We start from the raw sequence: 25,941 nt of genomic DNA on the forward strand, positions 1-25,941 counted from the left end.
ACATTTTCCAAACACCACAAGAGCACTTTCGACAGCTTTGTCCTCCTTTTACACTACCAATCATTTTTCAGCAGACAGAGCAACATAAATCCTTTTCTAGCTTATACTCTTCCACTGTCAGTTCTAAAGTCTACTTGTCAGTTTTCTACTACCTCAAATGAAATGTCATCATCAAGATTTTGACAATGAACAATAACATTCAGTATGGCAAAAATAGTGCAGCTTTTGATTTGGGAAAATATCAGTTTTTCTGTTTTCGAAGTTGTTTCTCTACTTTTTGTATAATTTATTTATCTGCTACTGTAGGATCTGTAGCAAGAGTAATGCATCTAGTTCTAGGCCCAGCACTTTTGAAATAATGTGGAGACACTGGGTTCTGCATTCGAATGCAGAAAAGATTCATAAGAATTGTTCCAAGGAGGAGGAATGCTGGCTAGGCTGGAGAGTTATGACAGTTTTCCTTGGAAAAAAGGCTAAATGGAGATCTGATGTCAGTATTCAAAATCACGAGGGGCTAAAAAGAATAGATAAACTGCTCCCATGCTTGAAAATATTGAGAAAGAGGGGACACAGATTTAAAACGATTGCAAAGGAAACAAAAGGTGACATGAGAATAATAATTTTCACACATAAAAGTGGCTAATGTTTGGAATTTACTGAGAATCTGGCTGTGGCAAATTCAATCGAGGCATTCAGGAGGGATTTAAACCATCACAGTAGGCAGTGTGCAGTGGAATAGGGAGAAAGCAGGGGAATGGCACAGCATGGACTGCTCATCAAATAAATGATGGATCAAATAGTCTCCTCCTGCACTGTTACAATTCTGAGAAGTCAACCTTTGAACGATGACTTCTGTCAACTGAGAAGTACTAGCATGGTAACTATATCAGTGCCCTTCTGTCCTTGTTTCACTCGGAATGAATTTTCTAATATATGATGAAACAAAATCCTCACAATATTATGTAAAGTTGATTCAGGTCATTGTGAAATTCCAAACTGTACTTCTTCCCTTTGTCTGCTAAAAATAGAGACCAGAAATGCACATACATAGCATTAGGAATGCATTTACAGTATTTAAGATTTCCCATATGACATAAATACATGGCCTGCCTTAATCTTTTAAGGATCTTACTGTTATTAAACTTGAGGAAAATCATTTTTCAACTCGTTCACTACTCCATAGTCAATAAAAAAAGCAAAAAATCAATTGCAATATTAATTAACGGAGTCATTAAAATTGGCTTTAAAAGGTACCAACATATGCTAATCATTTATTTAATAGAAACTTTACTTTTAGCAGGAGGGCATGACTACCAAAGTAAAGGAAAGTCTGATCTTAATGCAAGATAAGTGTCCGCTGGGTTTCAACAGCAATTTTCTTCAGGGAAGCCAGAAGTGTTCAATACTTAATCTTATTTACCTTATCATCAGACTGAGATTTAACATGTCCCTGGATTACTTAGTGCATTGGCTTTTCTTTATCAGTATCACTTTATGTTACACTATCATAAATCTCAATATAAGAAGCATCATTGTTCCATGGCAATACAGATTTTCATCAGGCCAGTTCATAAACAGAATGCTATGAAAATGCATTACCAGATTGGTAGTCCTGGTTTGATGAACTGGAAATATTTGCTTGCATTTTACGCATCTGGAAAGTAACAGTTGTTGAGGTGTTACTGGCAGGCAGAGAGTTTGGAGTTGTGGTTCCATAATTTGAATTGGGAACATATGGCACAAACTGGCTTTGTCCAAGAGATGTATAGGAAGGATAATCCTATGGAAACAAAATGGAGAAGGTGGTTAATAATATTACTTAAATGAAGTGGTTTCATATATGACACGAAAAAGATTACATATTATCTACCTGATTAGAACTGCTGAGGCTTGCAGCACTGGTGACAACAAAAGCAGCAGCAGTTCCGCCAGAGTAACTACTGGCTCTCGGGAAACAGGTACCTGTCAAAAATAAAAGCCAAAGCATTTTCAAAAATAAACAAAATGTTTATATGCACACAACATAACAGACAGGCGTATCTGCAGTCGTCAGTGAAACATCAGGATGGTTGTTGCTTCCCTGGTGCCAGGGTCAAGGATGTCTTGGAGCGGATGCAGAATATTAAGAAGAGGGAGAGTGACCAGCATTGGTACCAACAACATAGGTAAGGAAAGGTATGAGGTTCTGCAGAGAGAATATAAGAAGCTAGGCAGGAGGTTAAAAAGCAGGTCCTCAAGGACAGTAATAGCTGGACTACTACCAGTGCCATGTGCTAGTGAGAGTAGGAAGAAGAGGATACGGTAGATGCATGCGTAGTTGAGGAGCTGGTACAGGGGCAAGGATTCACATTGGGATCTCTTCGGGGTAGACATTATCTGTGTAAGGGGAACCGGATCCTCAGCTAGTGTTATGCAGAAAACTTTAGATTAGTTTTTGTTGGGGGGGGGGAAATGGGGGGGACAATTGTCAGAAAACAGGAAAGGCTGAGGCTGCGACAGTGGGTAAGGGGAGCAAGTCTAATAATCAAGACAGACAAGAGCATGGCAGAGAACAAAGAAAGAATGATAAAATAAACTGCATTTACTTCAATGCAAGAGGCCTGACAGATAAGGTAGATGAACTCAGGGCATGGTTAGGAACATGGGACTGAGATATCATAGTTATTACAATAACCATGGCTTAGGGATGGTCAGGACTGGCAGCTAATGTTCTGGGGTACAGATGCTACAGGAGGGATAGAAAGGAAGGCAAGAGGATGGGGAGTGGCATTTTTGATTAGGGAGAACATTACAGCTGTACTTAGGGAGGATATTCCTGGGAGATCACAAGGTGAAGTTCTATGGGTGGAACTTAAAAAAAAGAATGAGTAGATGACTTTACTGGGATTTTGTTATAGGTCACCCAAGAGTTACAAAGTTTTAGAGATGTATGGCACAACTGAGAAGCAAATATGTAAGACGCTCTCAGATATCTGCAAGAAAAAATAGGTTTGCAATGGTATGGGATTTTAACTTTCCAAACAGACTGGGACTGTCATAGTGTTAAGGGCTTGGATGGGGAAGAATTTGTTAAGTGCGTATAAGAAAACGTTCTTATTCACTTTGTGGATGCATTAGAGAAAGAAGGTCAAGTATTGCTCTGTTAAGAAATAAGGTGGGGGGGGGGGGGGGGCAAGTGACTGAGGTGTCAGTGGGAGAGCACTTTGGGGCAAGTGATCATAATTCTATTCATTTTAAAATAGTTATGGAAAAGGATGGAACTGATCAAAAAATTAAATCAGAGTAAGGCCTATTGTGACAGTATTGGACAGGAACTTTCAGAAGTTTATTGGGAGTGGCTATTCACAGGTCAAGGAACAGTTAGGAAATGGGAGGCCTTTAATTTTGAGATAATGCGTGTTCAGAGACTGTATGTTCCTGTTTGTGTGAAGGACAAAGCTGGAAGGTGTAAGGAATGCTGGATGACTAGAGAATTGAGGCGCTGGTGAAGAAAATGGGGACATTTATCAGATATAAACAGCTGGAACTGAGTCAATCCCTAGAAGAATATAAGGGCAGTAGGAACATGCTTAAGAGAGAAGTCAGGAAGGCAAAGGGGTACATGAAATAGCTTCAGCAAATGGAGTTAAGGAGAATCCAAAGAGATTCTATAGTTACATAAAGGGCAAAACAGTAACTAAGAAGAGAATAGGGCCCCTTAAAGATCAACAAGCCCATCTATGTGTGGAACAACAGGAGATAAATGAGATGCTCGACGAATGTTTTGTGTTATACTTACCATAGAGGAGGGTATGGAAGTTATAGAACTTGGGGAAACAAATAGTGATATTTTGAAAAGCGTCCATTTATTGAAGAGGTGGTGCTGGAGGTCTTCAAGTGCATAAAGTTAGATTAATCCCAGGATCTGATCAGGTGCTTCCCAGAATGGAGATTGCTGGGCCCCTTGCTAAGATTTTTGTATCATCGACAGCCATGGGTGAGGTTCCGGAATACTGGAGTTTGGCTAATGTGGTGCCATTATTTAAGAAAGGCTGTAAGGAGAAGCTGGGAAATACAGACCAGTGACCGTCAGTGGTGGGCAAGTTGTTGGAGGGGATTCCGAGGCTCAGGATTAACATGTATTTGGAAAAGCAAGTTGATGAGGGATAATCAACATGGCTTTTTACGTGTAGGAGATTGTCACCTCAATCAAGTTAGTGAGACACAAAGAAGATTGATGAAGACAGAGCATTAGATATTGTTCCTATGGACTTCAAGTAACGCATTTGACAAGGTTCCGCATGGTCGACTGTGAAGTAAAGTTAGATCACATGAGATCAAGGGGAAGGTAGCCAATTGGATACAAAAATGGCTTGAAGGTTGGAGACAGAGGCTGTTAGTGGAGGGATGTTTTTCAAACTGGAGGCCTGTGATCAGTGGCGTGCCACAATGATCAGTGCTGTAGGTCCATTACTTTTCGCTTTATATATATATTTGGATGTGAATATAGAAGGTATGGTTAGTAAGTGTTCAGAGGAGAAAAATAGCTGGTGAAGTAGACAATGAAGAAAGTTATCTCAGAGTAAAACAGGACCTTGATCAATGCATTGAGGAATGGCAGAAGGAGTTTAATTTAGAAAAATTTGAGATGTTGCATTTTGGTAAGGCAAATCAGGGTAGGGTGTATACAGTAAATGATGGGACACTGGAGACCTAGGGGTGCAGATGGATAATTCTTTGAAAATGGATCATAGGTAGACAGGGTAACAAAGATGGCTTTTAGCATATTTGCCTTTATTGGTTATAACACTGATTATAGGAGTTGGGATGTCTTATTGTAGCTGTACAGGACATTGGCAAGGCCACTTTGGGAATACTGGTTACAATTCTGGTTGCCCTTCTTTAGGAAGAATGTTGTTAAACTTGAGAAAATATTTAGAAGGACATTGCCAGGAATGGAGAGTTTGAGATATAAAAATAGGCTGGAAAAACTGGGACATTTTTCCCTAGAGCATAAGAGGTTGATGGGTGACCTTTTTAAGATTTATAAAATCATGAGGAGCATAGATAAGGTAAATGATAAGGATCTTTCCCCTAGGGTGGGGAAATTCAAAACTAGGGACATATTTTTAGGTGAGAGGAGAAAGATTTAAAAAGGTCACGAAGGGCAATTTTAAAACAAAACGGAATGGTGTGTATTTGCAATGAATTGCCAGAGAAAGTGTGGGATTCAGGTACAGTTACAACGTTTAAATGACATTTGGGTAATTTCATGAATAGGAAGGGTTTTTGAGGGATATGGGCCAAGTGCAGGCAGGTGGGACTAGATTCGTTTGGGAACTTGGTTGGCCTGAACTGATTGGACCAAAGGGTCTGTTTCCATGCAGTATGACTATGACATGCACAATGTGGAGGGGAGCACAGTGGCAGGTTGGAATGGGGGTTAATATTGAGGCCCATGTTATAAATTTACCTTGTGCTGGATATGTGTAATGTGCTGGGCTGGTTTGATTTGAGCTAAACCCTGTATCATAACTGAGGTATCCAGGCTGACTGGGTGATCCACATTCTGTTTTCACACCAGGCCACAATGCACCTATGATAAAAATAATTATTAATTAATGGCACTTTTACATAACCAGATGATCAAAACCAAATTGCATGAATGGAAGTATTGGATGCAAACTTATTTTTCTCTCAAACTATTAAGGAGGCTGTTCTGCAACAGATTAAGGTTTAATCACATCACAGTATCATTAAAATAAAATTGAACATTTGCATACCATTGAATCAGGAGAATGTGTGTACATCAAAAGATGTTTTTTTTTCAAGTTTATATATGCAACATATTGAACAGCTACCACTTATTACTTCTTCAGGAAAGGACTATTATGGGAATGGAGACAAGGATAAGCTGGAATTTGAGACCTGGTTGTAAAACTAGACCAGGTGGAGAGGATGCAAGTTTCCTCTTCGCCTTTTCCATAAAAGGATAAAACCAAATGACTTTCAGTTATCAATCTGCTGACTGCCTGATTTTTCAAAGAAAGATGCCAAGCATAATCAACTGTTATGTTATCCAAGCAAATTGCTGCATTGCTGAGAAATGCATGATAACTGATGAAACAAAAATGACATGCTCACTGATCCACTCTTAACTTTTGCCCCCACAGTCTTTTTTAAAACTTTGTAGCTAGGAGGATCTTTAAGCTTAGGGCAGGCCATGTCAAGACCTAATAAGGCAATTTCAAGAAAAGCCAATAAATTAAGCACTTTGAAAACTAATTTGATCTATTTATACACAAGGAAAATGTAAAATAAGCTTACCAAAAGGAGGTAGTCCATAAGGCTGATTTGGTTCTGGGTATGATGTGTAAGATGCTGATGGCTGTGCTGCTGGGTATCGAGCCTGTTCGGAATAAGCAGCTTGAACTATTGGCGGAGAAAATAAATGCGGATATGGCCTATAAAAAGAGGATGAAAACAAATTAGTCTAAAGCACCTTTAAGTAAATTTAAAAGACGTTTTTACTAAAACCCAAGATGATTGGATTCTCATGGCAAGTTGACAAGCTGCAGTAATTTCTAGTTAAACAAAATGGGGTAAGTGCTGGAGCATTACCACAACAACTACGCAAAGGACCAGCAATTCATTAATTCTCATCTGTGAAAAAACAACATATATGATGTAGCTATCAAGTACAGTGAATGCAAGGTATAATACTGGCATCGACACCAACAGATGGTAGATCACCAAAACATAGAAAACTTTCTATTAGTATTTCAGAGTTCAAAATTTGCAAGAACTTACAATATCATGAACATATATGAAAAGAACTCTGCCCATTAATGTGCCATAAGTGTAAAGCAAGTGCGCTTTCCAAAATAATAAACTTATTGAAAAAATTCACATAGAAAAATACACTGGGGATCACAAAGCCAAAGAAAAAAAATGGTCCACCATCCATGATACAAACAAGTATAAATGAATAGATGACAAACCAACTGGAGTGCAAGTTATTGTGCAATTAGTTAAAAAATGTTTTTCTAAACAAAACACAAACTAGCAAGTGCTTTTTTTTTGCCTTGTGCAGGTACTAATTTGCCTAATTTTCCATTCTTTGATAAAACTTGCTGCACCCATGCTCAATCATGTTTTTTAAATGAGCTGTGTAACTATAGAAACTACTACTCCTTACTCGATTCAACAAAAGAAACTTATCTGGTCCAATTATTCAATACAGGACAGGGCTCATGTAAGCAGCATAATTTTATACATAGCAAAAGGAAAATCTAATGAAAAATTTCAAGCAGCAAATGTCATACAATAAGTTGCCATGAAAGGCCTCTGAAATAGACAGAATGAATGGATTTGAAAGACAAGAGACAGGGAGGATAGAGTGAGTGAAATGGGAAAAAGAAAAGGCTGGTGACATGGCTTTATCTATGAAATACATGTACTTGTGCCTACTGGTCTTCTCTATTATTTAAAAAAAAACTTACATATTCTTTGTTTCCACAATCTTAAAAATATTGTTTCATCTAATTGAAAGATCGACTGTAACCTAAAACCAATATCATTCAAACAGCTGAAACTTACTTTGTAGGAAACATTACCAAGTTATCTTGATTTGGCATACGTGGACTAGAACCTGTGCAGGTTATAACTGTAAAAAGAAACAGGAGGAAATTTTCACTTCAATCACCTGGAAATCGAAACCGAACAGACAAAAATCATTTTGTCCTACTTGACAAGATTAAAATTGTTAACGTATATTTGCAAGGCCATACCCACCAGTGCTTCATCCGGAGGCTCACTGATGATGTTACCTAGTATGGTGATGAAACATCTGAAAACGAACCTTCCAGCTCAGCAAGCAAACCTACATCTACTGACATCTCAGCATAGCCCCATTCTGCCCTCTTGTTTACCAATTTTAAACCATTCCACCACAGGTAGCTGTCTTCAGCTGCTAGGCCATAAGCTATAAAATTCTCTTGCTGAACATCTTGACCTCCGTTAAGAGGCTTTTTAAATCTTAACTCTTTAGTCAAACTTGTAGTCATCTGTCTTAATACTGGCCTATGAGATTCGGTGGTTTGATCATGCTCCTGTCACGTGTCTTGCGATGTTTTACTGGAAAAGAGTTCTATATAAACACAAGCTGTTCCTTGCATTGGCAGTATGTTTTGGCAAATCACATGGTATACTGGCCAGGATTTCTCGTTTGGCATTTAATCCTTCATCATCTAAGTCTTGATCTGCTAGTGTATACTTCTTCTGACCTAGGGCTCATTACAGGATGGGAGTGTTTGTTTGAATGGGTGGTATGTGCTCTTGTGGGGTCAGAGGTTTCAGTTTGATAGTTAGCCAGCAGCTAGAGCAGATGTTAATTCCTTCAACGTTTCCTGGCTAACCATGAAGCAAGTCTGAATATTTCATAGTCTCCACCTCAGAACTGGGGACATTTTGGTAAATTCCAGATCATAGATAATTGGCGATTAGAAGTCTCAAATTCCCTGGTAATTGCCAGTCAACTGCATGAGGAATTCTGCATGATCCTGACAACTCTAGTTTAAGCTTCAGCAACGATAATTGTCCTGTTAAAAAAAAATCAAGATCTATATCTTTTCTCAAATCCCCATTTAGCTGCAGATTTCTTCCTCCACCTCACTTCCATTTGTGTGGTCTATAGGTTGCAAGTGTGATGGGTTCTGGATTATCTTTTATCGCTATCCATATGGATTCTATTTGTGTCTTTCAGAAAGTTGTCCTTTTTCTATTGCAATATGTTATCCTAAATAAGTATAGCTGCTCCATTGTTCATCTTCCCTCTATCTTTTTATTATACCTTGTAATATTTAATTTCTAGTCCTGTTTTCTCAGCAATGCATATCTTGTTTCTCCCAAAACATGACTGCTTCCAACTCCTGATTTATGACAGAGACTTTTGCATTGTTGCAAAGATGTATTAACTGAATTTTACTAGGACTTCCTCTATGATTCTCATTTCAGTTTTCTGATTTCCTCTATAATTGTCAATCAAGTCTTCTGGTTCTGTAATTTTTTTTAGATTTTTAGATTACTTACAGTGTGGAAACAGGCCCTTCGGCCCAACAAGTCCACACCGCCCCGCCGAAGCGCAACCCACCCATACCCCTACATTTACCCCTTACCAAACACTACAGGCAATTTCAGCATGGCCAATTCACCTGACCTGCACATATTTGGACTGTGGGAGGAAACCGGAGGACCCGGAGGAAACCCACGCAGACACGGGGAGAACGTGCAAACTCCACACAGTCAGTCGCCTGAAGTGGGAATTGAACCCCGGTCTCTGACGCTGTGAGGCAGCAGTGCTAACCACTGTGCCACCGTGCCCCTCCTTACCAAAGTCCTCCCTACGCTTTCTTGCCCTGGTTACACTTAACAACTGCTTACTTTTCTTGTAACGTTGTTCTCCTGACTGCTTACTGACTTTGCCCTCTCCCTATTTATCTTCGCCAATAGGCCATACCCTAGTTTGGATGAATCCCACTGGTATGAATCATTTTTGGCTCAAAACTCATGCCAATATCCCAAGATCTGCAAAAGATCTTGTGTTAATCATCTTCTCTGGATCCAATCCATAAATTGTTTTAACTTCTTTGGCAAAGTAAACATTTTAAACAAGATAACAGAAAATAGCAATATCGACTTCTAAGATTTTACCTGAACTTGGATATGCACGAGCAGATCTTTTTCTTGTCAGAGTTTCAGAGTCACTGCTTTGTATCATTTCATTTTTAACTATGGAAAGATTGAAGATTAAAAATAAAGATTGGTTCAATGTTCTAATACATAAAAGCCTGGTTCTAAAATGGAGAAATAATCCACAAGTAGTGAGACTGCGTACCACAGTTGACAAATGGGGATGAAAAAGGAAAGACGTTTACAACCTAGAGAAAAGTTGCAATTCAGCTATAAAAGCAAAGTGAAAAGGAAAATAAGAAAATAAAACCTGCAAGAATTAACAAAGGTAAGAGAAGAGTTTTGATAAATACAGCACATTAAAGAAAAGAAAATGGCAAATGATGAGTTACTTGCCACAGAATTCGTTAGCCTCTGACCTGCTCTTGCAATTAGTAACAGTATTTCTACAACTGCCCCAGTTCAGTTTCTTTGATCTCCCACTAAGATGCTGACTGTGGGAGATTCAGTGACGGCAATGCCATTGAGTGTCAAGGGTAGATAGTTATATTCACTCTTGCTGGCAATGGTCATTGCCTGACACCTTTGGAACTGGATTAACTGATATTGAGCTTCGTAGCAAAGCCCCTCAGTGGTCAAAGTAGCCATGAATTTTAACTCACCTTCTGCTTCATTCAGCACAGTTAAGTTACTAGACAGACAGTCAGACCTACACTTTTGCTCATCATTTCTGTTTGTTTGACTCTGCAGTTGGATTATGTTGTGCAGTCCCTCAGTCCTGGGGAAATAAGAGAGAGGAGAATTTAATTTTCTTAAGGATTGTCATTATTCGATCATAAAATATTAATTGAGGTGCAGTTGATGAAATCCTCTTTCTATCAACTAAATCATTTTAAGAGGAAGAATAGTGGACTGTATCTGATGTCCACTCCTAACATTCACATAATTGAAAGCAGGGTGATGTAGCCAGTGAAATTTAACTGAACCTTCCAAATACTAGTTTACATGAGGCAGCAGTGCGTATTTTTCCTATTTTGTTTAATTGTAGGTGAAAATGGAAAACAGAGATTTGAAAATTACCTTCCTGATAAAATTTCTAATACTAAAAACAAACTCAGCATTTACAGAGACAGATTGAGAGATAGAAGGATTAATTGTCCCTATCAATACATGAACAAGGTGTTCTTCTTTGAACCATCAGTTGTTTTATTTTTCATCAGTGACCTCTGAACAATATATTCTATTTGACTACGCTTCTACTGCAAAAATGCTTTTATTAAAATGTTCAGTAGTTTTTGTCCATTTTGGCTATATTGTATTTGCTCAACTCAGATCACTCCGCAGATTCACATAACTGTATTAATCAAAATTGCCCACAACTGGGGTTTTTAAAAAAATCGCCTGCAAATTAATAGTGCAAAGTGCACGTTGGAGCCCATCAATTTTTCCCAACTAAAATCACTGTTGATTGCTAGGGTCTTTCAAGTTTTTCATAAACCACAACTGTATGAAATGTTCTCTGAGCAATGATTTGCCTTAATGCCCACAGATGAGAGGCAACCCAGTTCTTCCAAAAAACTTCCTATCTCCCAGAGTGCTCAGGGTTGTCTCTGTAACGATGACCCTTCATTTGTAAAGATTCCCCCACACAACCCAGATCGCTCAGTTGGTAGATGATAGGACTCAATAACAGGGTCATGTTGCAAGCCCCATATTAGGTGATTTTAATATTTTCAAGAAATGTTTGTTTTAATTAGATTTTTAAACCAGATTAAATCAGAAAGTATAAGGAAGGAAGGTTAACCACAAGTAGGACCATAATGTATTAAGTGTATTAAAAAAATCCAAAAGTACAATTTGGAATGTTTGGAAAATTCACAATAAGGAAGATGAACTAACATCGCAAATATTTTTAAATGCATACAATATGATTACAATGTGATTGCAATCAGAAAGACACAGCTGCTAAATGATCAAGCCTGTGAACGGAACAAAAAATGTTGGTGTCATTACTGAAATATGAGATCAGTACATTTACAGCAAATTTCATACCAATATTTAAAAATGGTGGGAGAAAAAGTTGGAGTTTATAATAAAGTATGAGATAAGGGGACACTTATGTAATACTGTTGGTATTTTCTAAAGTAACAATGGGCTTAGAAAAGGGAAATCACTTTTTAAAAGGAAATAGCTCACAAAATAGATGAGTGAGTGTGAATGGATATGGTATACTTGGATTGTCAGAAGTATTTTGACGAAGCCCCACGTAAGAGGTTAGTGTGCACTATTAAAGCACATGTTAGAATATATTGACATGCATTAAGAATTAGTTAGTAGACAGGAAAGAAGAAATGAGTGGGTCCTCTTTGAAGTGAAAGACAGACAGTGGCAAGCAGGGTTCTATTTATTCACAACATTTTAGTGTGGATGAGGTAATCAAATGAAATATTCCAAATTTGCTGACCACACAAAATTGGGTGGAATTAAGAATAGTGAGGAAGATGTAAATGGTCTTTTGAGCAGATTTTGCTAAGTTGTGAGTGGGCAAATGCAAAGCAGGTACTTAGATAAGCACGAAGTTGGCCATTTCAGTTGGAAAAACTGAAGGGTCCTAGGTTTTCTTGTACACTGGTCACTGAATGCAAGCACGTTGTTGCAGCAAACAGTTCAGAAAACAAATATTACTTCAATTTTCATTACAAGAGGGTTTGAGTACAGAAGAAAGGAAGTGCAGTTGTCCTGGGCCTTGGTAAGCATCTTTAGTGTCGTTTTCAAAGGGATACTTGCCAGAGAGGGAACACAGCAGTGGTTCACTACACTGATTTCTGGGACAGCAGGTTTGTTGTATGAGGAGAGACTGGGTCCACAAAGCATTTATGAACTAGAATTTAGAAGAATCAAAAGATATAAATATCTTTGAAGATAAGAAGAATGAAACATATAAATAACTTTACAGGGCTGGACCAGACGAGATGTAAAGATGACACTTCCTTGGCAGGGTTATCCAGAACAAGGGGTCACAGTTTTGAGATACATGGTAGGTCATATCAGTTTGAAATAAGGAAAGAGGGTGGTTGAACCTGGGTAATTTTCTACTACAGAAGGCCATGGAGGCAAAGTCAATGAAGATATCCAAGAAAATAAGAGAAATTTCAAAAGGCTAATAAAAGTGCATGGGGAGAGATCGGGACTATTGCCAGACAATAAAGATCAATCATGATCATGCTAAATGGCAGAGCGGACTTGATAGGCTGAATTGCCCACTCCTGCTCCTATTTTCTATATTTTCAGAGCACCAACTGTTAACATCTGTAGAGAGAGTGTATCAGATCGACTGGGTTTTCAAGCACTTTGAATTTATTGCTCTATTTAATAATTTAAAAGCCTTCATCTTGAGTGAAACTCTCCATCATAAACAAAACTCCAAAATATACTGATAGAATGCAGTTAATAAGGAAACACATTTAAGTTTGTCCACTGACAGTGTGCCTGCGTTGGAAGTGCACCCTCTAATGCACCAATAGATGTAACTTCATTTGTTGTACATTCATTCATTCAGAAGTTTCTGGTTAATATTATAATCTCAATTTAGTGGGTCAGTATTGGAAGGTCACAAGATAGGTGAAGACAAGCTGTGAATTTTCTTCCTGTCTTATATATATAAAAAAACTAAAGATTTCAATTACATAACAATACTGACAAACCTTAAAGCTTGCTCATCTGTGGAACCTAAATCACGGCGTGATTTCTTTGCCTGTCAAGGAAAGATATTAACATTTTAATCTTTAAAAATAACAGATTTTCAAAACTTAAGCAAGCTAATCAAAGATTTTTAAAAAGGTCTGGGAATGACCCAGGCTACAGTTTGTTATTCAAGCAACAAACATCTGTATCTTGCTAGACATCTCTATTATACACAATCTTAGCATGGATCAAAAGAAAATTAATCCCGAAAATCTCAGCAGTCCATCCCATATTCCGATGAGTGTAGATGATATAAAACAATACATTGACAAAGAAAATGACAAAGTATCATCTATTGACACTGGGGGAGCTTTACTACAATAACAAGGATTAGAGAGTTGTACATTGTTATATTAGCAGCTCAAGGTTTTAAGCAGGAAGGAGGAAAGAGGAAGGTTGTGAAAGGAGCAAATGCAAAAGGTGGGTGGGTGAAATAAAAGCACTGGGATGGATACGAGAATGTTCAGAAATGCTTGTAAAGTCATTGCAATGAAGGAGCCTAGAACTGCATGCAGAGGGAGGGGTGAGGTCAGGATTGAGGGAGAACGATGTTGCCAGGGTTGGAGACTTTGACCTATAGGGAGGGGCTGATTAGACTGGAACTGTTTTCCCTGGAGCAGCAGAGGCTGAGGGGTGACCTTATAGACGTTAATAAAATCATGAGGGGCACAGATAGGAGAAATAGACAAGGTTTTTTCCCTGGGGTAGGGGAGTCCAGAACTAGAGGGCAAATGTTTAGTGTGACAGGGGAAGAAATTTAAAAGGGACCTAAGGAGGAACTTTTTCCTGCACAGGGTGGTGAGTGCATGGAATGAGCTGCCAGAGGAAGTGGCAGAGGCTGGTACAATTACAACAGGCCAGGTATATGAATAGAAAGGGCTTAGAGGGATATGGGCCTAGTGTTGGCAAATGGGACTAGATTAGGTTAGGATATCTGGTCGGCATGGATGAGTTGGACCAAAGGGTCTTTTTCCATGCTGTACATCTCTATGACTATGACTCTATAACTGGAGGTCGTTTGGATGGAGGGAGGCAGGCAGGGTGGAAGAGAAACAATGTCAGAGAGAGAGTAGGAGATGAAGCTGGAGAGGAAATGCTTCTATCGCATCTTCACCTCTGCAACAGAGCTGAAACTACATAGAAATATCTGCTTAACATTTTTTGCCATTGCTCACTCAGATCAAAAGTACTTCAGTGAAAACCATGATTTAATATTACAGAAAAATACACAGTAAAATTCATATTTTTATCTGAAGAAGTGAGCATCATATAACTTACAACTTGCTCCCGAGAGTCCTGTGGATCTTCCATGGATGTGAAGTGTTGTGGTTCTCTCCCTTTTGAGGAATGGAACAATGATGATTGTTTACCTTCAAAGGCAATAATGTCTGAGAGTTTTCTCAGCCTTATATACTCTAATCATAACAGACTGCCTGATGTCAAATGCTCTCAAGTAACCGATTTATTTCAATGTGACACGAAACCCGACCTGCAGCAAGACAACTGTGATAAATGAAAATATGAAGTACACCTGCACTCTTAATCTCAAACAGATCAATTAGCTGGTCATAAAGGATAAAATGTTCAACACACAAGGACACCATGCAGAATTATCAGGGCAACAGCCACGTGTAGTTGCTATCCTACCAGGTGAAAAACATACTCACATGGATTTGCCAATGAGGGGTCAAATAATCTAAAATTCAATTAGTAGAAGAAAACTCTTTTCTGAATGCATGAGAGCTACAAGAAAGGTGTCCTTAGAGAACTTTTGTTGCAAACAAATATAGAATCACAAATTCACCGCAGGAGGTTGGACAAATGCAGTATCACAGGCTAATCTCATTATGGCATACTGTACAGTGCATCCCCAGGAAATGTTACTAAACTCATCCAGTTCAGCCACTTTTTAAATTCTGGCTACCAAATATCAAAATAAAGCAGAATCACTGTTTTGAAAAAAATATTTTTGTTGCAGTATTCAAATTATCTGCAAAGGCGGTAACATTTACAGAAAATATCAGAAGTCTGTTGAATTGTTGAAATGTGTTAAGTTTGATGCTCCCCCAACAAACTTCCATTTGAAAATCCAAAGGTGTAAATGAAGGACAATCACAGCAAGGAGCAGTCATCCATAATTGAAGTCATAGTTTTGTTAAGTACTAAATATTGTTATTGCAAATATTAACTGTGTTAAATTTTTCAAAATATTTTCCCACTGCATTATCTATTATATAAACACAAAAATTAAAATAAAATTCAGATCTTGACTCTTCTTTCTTTTAGCAATGTGAAACCACCAATATCAGAAATTATGCACTAAAAGCTTCAATAAATTGAATTTTCTTTGGCTACAGAAATTTCCACAGAGAATACAACGGCCATTTTGAAAATAAGGATAACAGCAAAAATAAAGATAGTTGATGTCATAGTTAAATGGATCCATGGTCAGATGAAGTGCAAACAAGACAAATCTGGCACACTAAGTTTATTCACAGAAGACAGCATTATAGATCTCTGCCTAACAACTAACCTCGTGTCACAGCACATGTACTTCATGGCATACAAAGATCTTTTCCAATCAACTTGCTCAGAGATATTATTGCACATCTTTGGAGCAAATGGAACTTGAATCCAAGCATTCTGGCCCAGGCACACTACCATTCCACCACACATGCCTCCAACATGTGCTCTCAATCCTTAAATAATGTCTATCAACTGTGCATCTATAACAATCATCCAAACATTAATAAATTCTCCTTTCTTTAAATAATTGCTTTATAATATATTTGATCAAAACCTTTGCAATCAAAAGATGAAATGAGTTTACCATATTTTTTGCATTTCATTAAAACAGAGCCGCTCACTTCCAGATCTCCAATAATTTCTTGAAGTAAACATTCCTCTTTGCAAGAGGGTTTGGTAACTAGTGATTTCAAATGACCTATTTTCTTTTTTTTTTAAAAAAGACCCCTTCCCTTTCAAAGGCTTCCTTTACATTAAAATATATCAATCCTCAACCATCTTGCAGTGACCTTTGTTAAATTATTATCCAAACAATGGATATTCATATCTTCAGCAGCTCTATTGATGACTCCCTCCATCATACTATCAGATGTGGAGATTTTGCTGATGATTGCAAATTGGTCAGCACCATTTGCAACCCCATAAATTCAGCAAGACTTGGACAATATCCAGTTTTGGGTTGACAAAGTGCCAAGTAACATCATGCCATACAAGTATGTGACAATGATGATCTCCAGTCCCCCACTATCAACATCCTGGGGGTTACCACTGAAGAGAAGCTCGACTGGACTAGCCAGATAAATACTAGCGAGGAATCCTGCAGCAAATAACTTACCTCTTGACTCCTAAAGCCTGTCCACCATCTACAAAGCACAAGTCAGGAGTGGGGTAGGATGGAATAATCATTACCTGCATGGGGGAGTGTAGTTTGACAAAGCCGATTGGTACCACATCAACAAATAGTGACTCCCACACTAATGACCAATGTCAATAGCAATAGCCTATTCCACATACAAGATGCACTGCAAAAATTCACCAAGGCTCCTTATACAGCACATTCCAAACCCACAACAACTACCATTTAGAAGGTCAAGGGAGCAAACACACCAGCACCTGCAAGCTCTCCTCTAAACCATTCACCACCCATACTTGGGGAATATATTGCTGTTCCTTCACTGTCGCCAGACCAAAATTCTGGAATTCTGACGAACATATTGCAAGTTTACCCAGAGCAAATGGATTCCAGTGGTTCAAACCAGCAGCTCAGTACCACCTTCTCAAGTTCAAGCAGGGATGGAAAATTAATGGTAGCCTAGACAATGATCCTTATATCCCATGAATGAGAAACCTCAGAGGAGTATAGAAAGTACAGGGTGAGGTTAAAAAAAAAGGAAATTTAGGAGAATAAATAATTGAGAAGATATGAAAAATAAAATTAATGCAAATCCAAAAATGTTTTATCTGAAAAGTGTACACTAAGAGCAAGAGAATGATTAAGGAATGGGGAGGGTCTATCAGCTATATAGGACAACTTTTGCATGAATGCAGGAGAGAAAAAGTGGATACGCTGAGGAACATTTTGATTAAAACCTCACTAGATACAGATAAGATTTCCATAGGGCTGAAGTTCTGCAAACATTTTACCATTAGTCAAAATGCATGCAAGAAATTGGCCAAATAATTATAGGCTGGTCAATCTGACCTTGCAAGTGAACAAATTACTTGAATCAATATGGAGAGAAGATTAACCATTACTTAGAAAGTCGCAGATAACATCAGGAATAGTCAGAGTGGTTTTACGTGAAGATCATGTCTTACTAATAACTAAATCTGAGGAAATAAGAAGGATTGATGAAAGGTGATATAGTACTTTTTGTGTACCTGGATTTTACTAAGGCCAAAGATTCCACATGGCAAACTGATCAGAAAAAATACAGACCATGAGATACAAGGTAATACGGTAAGTCGGACCCAAAATTGGAAGGAGGAAATCGATGACATTTTTTTCTTCAACTGAGAAGCTTTTCAGAGAGGTTTTACACAGGACTGGGTTGGATCCTTGACGTTTGCAATGATATTAATTTAAACTTAAATGTAGAAGGCATGAGTGGGAAATTTGCAGACAACACAAAATTTGGCCATGTCGTTGACAGTAAAGATAATAGCTGTCAACTGAAGGATGATATGAATGGTTTGGTTAAGTGGAAAAGTGACAACTGAAAATCAAATCTGGAGAAGTGCAAAGTTATGCTCTTTGGAGGACAAACACTGCAATGGAATACACATGAAACAGGTAGTGTTCTGAGAGGGCACTCTGAGATGTCTCAATTCCTCCACCCACGTCCACAGCTGGAATTGTACACCATTCTGATCTCCACATTAGAGGAAGGATATAATTGCTCTTGATAGTGAGCAGACATTTTCAAGAAATTTTCCAGGCACTGAAAATCATAAGTATGAGGAAACATTGGATAGGCCAGGACGGTTTTTCTGAGAAGAGGCAGCTGAGAGATGACTTAATTGAGTTGTACAAAACAATGAGGTTAAAAATCACATAACACCAAGTTATAATCCAACAGGTTTAATTGGAAGCACTAGCACTCGGAGCGCTGCTCCTTCATCAGTTGGTTGTAACCTGAGTTAGAGTGGACAAGGAAGATATTGGAGAACTAAATTACCAGCAGAGATTTAAAACAAATTGCAGAAGTATCGTAAGGAACATAAGAAAAATGGTGAAAGTATGGAATTCAATGCTGGTTTGATGGTCGAAGTAGAAGCATTCAGCTGATCAAAAGATCTAGCAAATAGATGTATCGCGAGGGATAAATGTGAAATTTTGCATCTTGGCAGGAGAACAGAAAGAAGCATTTTAGCCAAATCTGCAAATCTCTGAGATGCAGAGGGATTTGGGTTTCCTAGCACATGAAGTGCAAATGATTAATGTGCAGGTACAGCAAGTAATTAAGAAATCTAACAGATGTTATTGTTTACTTCAAGGTGTATGAATTTAGGAGGAAGAAGGTTATGCTTTAATCATACAGAAAACTGGTGAAAGTACATTCAGAGTAGCATACAGTATCAATCTACTTATTTAAGGAAGCACGTTGGAAACAGTTTAGTGGAGGTTTACTGCACTAACATTTGGAATAGACAGATTAACTTATGAGAAAATGTTGAACAGACGAAGCTTGAATCTTCTGGAGTCCAGAGAGTCGGAAGAAACTTGAATGAAACATTATGCAGGGTCTTGACAAGGTAGATGTGGAAATAGCATTTCCTCTTGTGGAATAATCTAGGACCAGGGGTCACTGTTGGAACAGCCCACTTATGACAGAGATAAGACAAAAATATTTCTGTTTTGAATTGTTAGAACACTCCTCCTCAAAGGAACTGGAACTGATGCACTTGAATACGCAAAGAAAAACAGTAAGTAGTAAGTAAATATTTTAAATCAACCCACTCTGCTTTCCCATACAGATGGGTCATGAAAGGTAAATGGTAAGCAAATGGGTGAAAGTGTTTGGAAATATGGAGCAAGTCAGATTAGCCATGATCTTACTGAATGCCAGAGTCAATTAGAGAGGTCCAGCTGTCTAATCCAGCGTCATGTTGTAGGAGCAAAACAGAATGTTTCAAAACCTTCTCATTGCTCAGATTCTGTAAATTTGCAATCCTAATTAATTGGGATTAATGTAATCTAATATCTTTACTAGGCCACTGGACAATAATTTTATTTTCATCAAACCCTATTGCTTCACCTGGACCTTCCACACTGACTGTTTTAAGGTATACTAAATTCCAAGATTAAAGTTTATCTCTAAATGTCCGATATAATTTCAAAAAACTTGGCAAATTTGAGGGACTTTTGCCTTGATGAGTGCCCCTCTCGTTGCATGCAGAGGATTCAAGTGTGCAGAAATCATGCATATCACTGCAGTCCATTTTGAGACCAGGGAATGATCACACATCACCAAACGCAATTTTGAATTTGCCCAAGACAGAGTTACACAGTCCTAATCATCTGATATGAATTGTAATGCCCAACAGACTTTAGCTTTCAATTTGTTTATTCAACTCAGATCTAAGGAGCATCTCTTTCATAGTGCCACGATTTATTTTCATATCGCCCAATTGACTTTCATCTGCAGTATTTGTCACTAGAAGGTTTATATAGTTACACATATAAATTCATCATTAGCAATATGAACTTAGCTCGTGCTCCCATCACAGTTCCTGCACTTTGCCAAAGTTTTATATACAATCACTTTTATCTTTTCTAAGTATTACTGGAAAGACTGAATTTGTCATGTCTTTGAAATGTAAATTGAAAAGGTTTCAGACCTTGTCTTACATCTTTAATGAAATAGTAGCTATGGGTTTAAAATCTTGTGCTGATGGGAGATTAGCAATAGGCCATCACATATCCTCGAATACTTTTTGTCAAACAGTACATGGATGTACCTACTAGAGAAGGTGCAAAACTTGATCTACTCTTGGGAAATAAGGCAGGGCAGGTGACTGAGGTGTCAGTGGGGAGCACTTTGGGGCCAGCGACCATAATTCGATTAGATTTAAAATAGTGATGGAAAAGGATAGACCAGATCTAAAAGTTGAAGTTCTAAATTGAAGAAAGGCCATTTTCGATGGTATTAGGCAAGTACTTTCAAAAGCTGATTGGGGGCAGATGTTTGCAGGTAAAGGGATGGCTGGAAAATGGGAAGCCTTCAGAAATGAGATAACGAGAATCCAGAGAAAGTATATTCCTGTTAGAGTGAAAGGAAAGGTTGGTAGTTATAGGGAATGCTGGATGACTAAACAAATTGAGGTAAAAACAATGACTGCAGATGCTGGAAACTAAATTCTGGATTGGTGGTGCTGGAAGAGCACAGCACTTCAGGCAGCATCGAAGGAGCAGTAAAATCGACGTTTCGGGCAAAAGCCTGAAACGTCGATTTTACTGCTCCTTGGATGCTGCCTGAACTGCTGTGCTCTTCCAGCACCACTATTCCAGAATAAAGAAATTGAGGGCTTGGTTAAGAGAAAGAAGGAAGCATATAGACAGGATAGATCGAGTGAATCCTTAGAAGAGTATAAAGGCATTCGGAGTATACTTAAGAGGGAATTCAGAAGGGCAAAAAGGGGACATGAAATAGCTTTGGCAAATAGAATTAAGGAGAATCCAAAGGGTTTTTACAAATACATTAAGGACAAAAGGGTAACTAGGGAGAGAATAGGGCTCCCTCAAAAGATCAGCAAAGCAGCCTTTGTGTAGAGCTGCAGAAATTGGGGGGGGGGGGATACTAAACAAATATTTTGCACCAGTACTTACTGTGGAAAAGGATATGGAAGACATAGAAAGCTAAATAGATGGTGACATCTTGCAAAATGTCCAGATTACAGGAGGAGGAAGTGCTGAATGTCTTGAAACACAAAGGTGGATAAATCTCCAGGATTGACCAGGTGTACCCTAGAATCCTGTGTGAGGCTAGAGAAGTGATTGCTGGGCCTCTTGCTGAGATATTTGTATCATCGATAGTCACAGGTGAATGCCGGAAGACTGGAGGTTGGATAATGTGGTGCCACTGTTTAAGGACGGTGGTAAGGACAAGCCAGGGAACTATAGATCAGTGAGCCTGACAGCGGTGGTGGGCAAGTTGTTGGAGGGAATTCTGAGGGACAGGTTGTACATGTATTTGGAAAGGCAAGAACTGATTAGGAATAGTCAACATGGCTTTGTACGTGGGAAATCATGTCTCACAAACCTGATTAATTGAGTTTTTTGAAGAAGTAACAAAGAAGATTGATGAGGGCAGAGCAGTGAATGTGATCCATATGGACTCCAGTAAGGCGTTCGACAAGGTTCCCCATGGGAGACTGGTTAGCAAGGTTAGATCTCATGGAATCCAGGGAGAACTAGCCATTTGGATACAGAACTGGCTCAAAGGTAGAAGACAGAGGGTAGTGGTGATGGTGGAAAGTTGTTTTTCAGACTGGAGGCCTGTGACCAGTGAAGTGCCACAAGGATCCTCTACTTTTTGTCGTTTACATAAATGATTTGGATGCGAGCATAAGAGGTACAGTAAGTAAGTTAGCAAATGACACCAAAATTGGAGGTGCAGTGGACAGCGAAGAAGATTACAACAGGATCTTGATCAGATGGGCCAATGGGCTGAGAAGTGGTAGATGGAATTTAATTCGGATAAATGCAAGGTGCTACATTTTGGGAAAACAAATCTTAGCAGGACTTATACACTTAATGGTAAGGTCCTAGAGAGTGTTGGTGAACAAAGAGACCTTGGAGTGCAGGTTCATAGCTCCTTGAAAGTGGAGTCGCAGGTAGATAGGATAGTGACGGCGGCGTTTGGTATGCTTTCCTTTATTGGTCAGAGTATTGAGTACAGGAGTTGGGAGGTCATGTTGCAGCTGTACAAGACATTGGTTAGGCCACTGTTGGAATATTGCGTGCAATTCTGATCTCTTTCCTATCGGAAGGATGTTGTGAAACTTGAAAGGGTTCAGAAAAGATTTACACAGATATTGGAGGATATGAGCTAGAAGGAGAGGCTGAACAGGCTGGGGCTGTTTTCCCTGAAGCATCGGAGGCTGACAGGTCACCTTATAGAGGTTTACAAAATTATGAGGGGCATGGATAGGATAAATAGACAAAATCTTTTTCCTGGGGTGGGGGAGTCCAGAACTAGAGGGCATAGGTTTAGGGTGAGAGGGGAAAGATATAAAAGGGACCTAAGGGGCAACCTTTTCACGCAGAGGGTGGTGCATGTATGGAATGAGCTGCCAAAGGAAGTGGTGGAGGCTAGTACAATTGCAACATTTAAGAGGCATTTGGATGGGTATATGAATAGGAAGGGTTTGGAGGAATATGGGCCGGGTGCTGGCAGGTGGGATGAGATTGGGTTGGAATATCTGGTCAGCATGGACGGGTTGGACCAAAGGGTGTGTTTCTGTGCTGTACATCTCTATGACTCTAATCACATTTTTCAGTAATTCCTTCAATAAGCTTTACAAATTCATTACTATTAACTAACCTTGTTACCTTTAGTGGGATTTTAAATCTATGATGAGAAATGAACAAATTGTTAGTGTTATTTTCAGACAAAATTCTTTTCTTTTTTCAGGTTCCTATCACCTGGTACCATTCAAACTTAACATTCTGATGACAAATGCCAGAGTTTACTGAAGGGATGCAATGATATCCTGATTATGTAAATTGCAGACGTGCTGATTTTCCACAAGTCCTATGTCCAATTTAGTTTGTGTCTTTTCCAGGAATGGCTTGCTCTTAAAGAAAGGGATTTACATTTGTACTAAGTGGCGACTTATCCCAGCTGATCAGTAGGAATCACCACACCATATGGTAACCTCAAAAAAGGTATCCGTGAACCTGAAGCACACTTTCCACCTTTGTTAGCCTTACTTTGATCCTGACTACTGATTCTATTCCATCCCATTTACTGAGGACATGTAAACAGTCAAAAATGGCACAATTAAATAAATCCACTCATTACGTATCACTGCAGAGCCATTTCTTGTGACCATACAATTTTCTCAGATTGATGAACATTGTTACTTTCCACTTTTGAACCTCCCATGTCATGCATCATGATGAAAACCTTACTATTATTTCAGTAATAATTTTTCCAAAATAGAACTAGTCATATCTGGAAACACAATTCCCACAAGTTCTTCCAGCTCTACAAAAACAAATAAAAAGGTCATCACCCTTATTCCTCTTGACTATAATTCTTTAATGTTCTTGACACCTATGCTCCATATCTGACCCATGCCCCAGGCCAGAACCCCTCAAAAGATTATGGTAGCCCAGAGCCTAACCTTTTCTTAGTTTAAAGGCAGGTGTGGTGTGGATATTTCAGGAGCTGGTTAAGCCACTCAGCTTTAAGCAAAACAGAATTAACAAAACACTACGATTAAAACATGAACAAAAAAAAGAGAACAGAATTTAGAACAACAGCTTGTTTGAAAACCCAACCAACTCAATATCGCAATATAATGAAGGAGCTGTTCCAATCCCCACAACGTCTTGTAAACACACCCCTCAGCAAAATGTAAAATCAAATACAGGCTCTTATGAGCAGAGGATGTTTCAGAGAGAAAGTTCAGGCAAGAAACATCTGTTGAAGCATGAAACCTCTGTTCACTGTAGTCAGTTCTCTTGGTCACCAGCAGTTTCTGCCTGCCTGCTAAAGCTAAACCAAACTAGAAAAAACATGAACTGAGAACTAGACATCCCCTTTCATTGACAACTGATTTAACAAAAACCTGAAGGCCTCCTCTGACTGTTGATTTAGGCAGTTTCTATTCGCCATTTCAGTACCACTCTTTACAACCCCTCTTGAAAAATCCAAAGACAAAATAACCTTCTTAAAAGGACTATCACCTGATGAAGGAGCATCGCTCCGAAAGCTAGTGTGCTTCCAATTAAACCTGTTGGACTATAACCTGGTGTTGTGTGATTTTTAACTTTGAAAGAGCAGCATCGTCATATTGCGCACTGAATTGGGAAAAGGACTATAATTCAACATAGGACTGGGAAAGGAGTTGCTGCACTTCTAAATAACCAATTACTGAAACTAATTGTGTGTGGTGTTTACGTTGCTGCTTTGTTCATGCAATGGTAGAAACATTTCTAAACTGGCCAGCTGCAGGGATCTGTGTACAAAAATGAGACCACAGTACAAAATGAGACCGGGGTGACAACATGTTGTGCAGATGTGACTAGTTGCAAATACCAAAGGCTATCAGCATATCAAAACTATCTGACTGGTTCCTAGGTAGCTGAGCAGCTTGTAGTCATGAACCATACAGTAAAAAGACCTCAGACCTCTGGAAGGAGAGGTGATGACTCCCTCCAGTAAAACACTGGAAGTCAAAAAAAAAAGCCCATTGCTTACTTCCCACCAGTTGCTGTGAGTTATTGTTTTTAACCAGTCAGTCGGATTTTATATTTTGTGATGTTCCCAATGATAAGGGAGTCCAGAACAAGGGGTCACAATTTAAGGATCTGGGGTAGACCATTTAGAACTGAGATGAGGAGAGATTTTTTTTAAACCGGAGAGTGGCGAGTTGGTGTATTGTTTCTGCCACAAAAAGCACTTGAAACCAGAACACTAAATGTTTGAGGAATTATATGCAACTTTTAAGGCTTAAGGGATCAATGGTGATAGGGAGAAAGTGGGAACAAATCACTGAAGTGGGTGATCATCCATGATCATATTGAACTGTGGGCTCAAAATGGCTGAATGGTCTACTTTTACCCCTACGTAAACCAATCACTTTGTGCCACTGGTTAAATGAAAGGAAATGAAGTAAATGATAGGGAACTGAAGGATTTGGGGGAAAAAAAAGCAACACTCAATCACATTCTGAGAACTCGTGATTTGAATCACTTGAGTATTTTTTTTCATTCCCTCTACCCATAACGCCCATATTTTTCTGTCTGTGAGAGAGGGGATTTTAGACTGGGATTAGAGTTTTAACTATATTAGAGTTGTTTGCCAACAACTCAGTTGTTTACCTGTAGTTAGATTTTATTTGTAATAACCAAGGATTCTTAAGGACAGAAACATTGACTGAAGTTACAAAATACATGGACGATCAGTCAATGGGGACATTGCATACTGTGAAAAACATTTTTAACTCTGTAATGACTCCAGGAATAGCAGGGCTTGACTTCCAACACATTATCCCAATAAGGCATAGCCAAATGTTAAATGAATTCAAGCCATATGGTAAAAAGTACAAAACACTGGTCTTAACCTTTATAGCGAGTTTATTCACAGTAGATCTCCGCCTCCTCACTATAAATCCAGTGTACGAGCGTGATATTAAAGAGTTAATTTGCTCTGCTGACCTGCAGGAAATTGGATGTCCCAATGCTAGGGTGGGATGCCTCTGACTTACAGGTAAGTCATAAGAAATTACCTGTGGGCGGCACGGTGGCACAGTGGTTAGCACTGCTGCCTC

General features: G+C 38.8%; 1 protein-coding gene across 3 annotated transcripts in view; it reads right to left on the minus strand.

Annotated features, from left to right (window-relative positions):
- The window catches only part of LOC140453414 (protein phosphatase EYA3-like), a 75,241-nt gene that overhangs the window by 23,214 nt on the left and 26,086 nt on the right, over positions 1 to 25,941 (minus strand). For 2 of the 3 annotated variants that reach the window (XM_072548065.1, XM_072548064.1), the window contains exons 2-10: positions 14,692 to 14,750; positions 13,374 to 13,423; positions 10,332 to 10,447; positions 9,691 to 9,768; positions 7,579 to 7,645; positions 6,307 to 6,443; positions 5,453 to 5,575; positions 1,871 to 1,962; positions 1,600 to 1,780 (exon numbers count right to left, since the gene is read on the minus strand). In XM_072548065.1, coding sequence (XP_072404166.1) covers positions 1,600 to 1,780; positions 1,871 to 1,962; positions 5,453 to 5,575; positions 6,307 to 6,443; positions 7,579 to 7,645; positions 9,691 to 9,768; positions 10,332 to 10,447; positions 13,374 to 13,423; positions 14,692 to 14,724 — 877 coding nt within the window. In that variant the 5' untranslated portion in view covers positions 14,725 to 14,750. The remainder of the gene's footprint in view (positions 1 to 1,599; positions 1,781 to 1,870; positions 1,963 to 5,452; positions 5,576 to 6,306; positions 6,444 to 7,578; positions 7,646 to 9,690; positions 9,769 to 10,331; positions 10,448 to 13,373; positions 13,424 to 14,691; positions 14,751 to 25,941) is intronic. The other variant, XM_072548066.1, reaches the window with a different exon arrangement.

Source organism: Chiloscyllium punctatum, chromosome 27 (assembly GCF_047496795.1).
Source record: "Chiloscyllium punctatum isolate Juve2018m chromosome 27, sChiPun1.3, whole genome shotgun sequence".
Classification (NCBI taxonomy): Eukaryota; Metazoa; Chordata; class Chondrichthyes; order Orectolobiformes; family Hemiscylliidae; genus Chiloscyllium; species Chiloscyllium punctatum.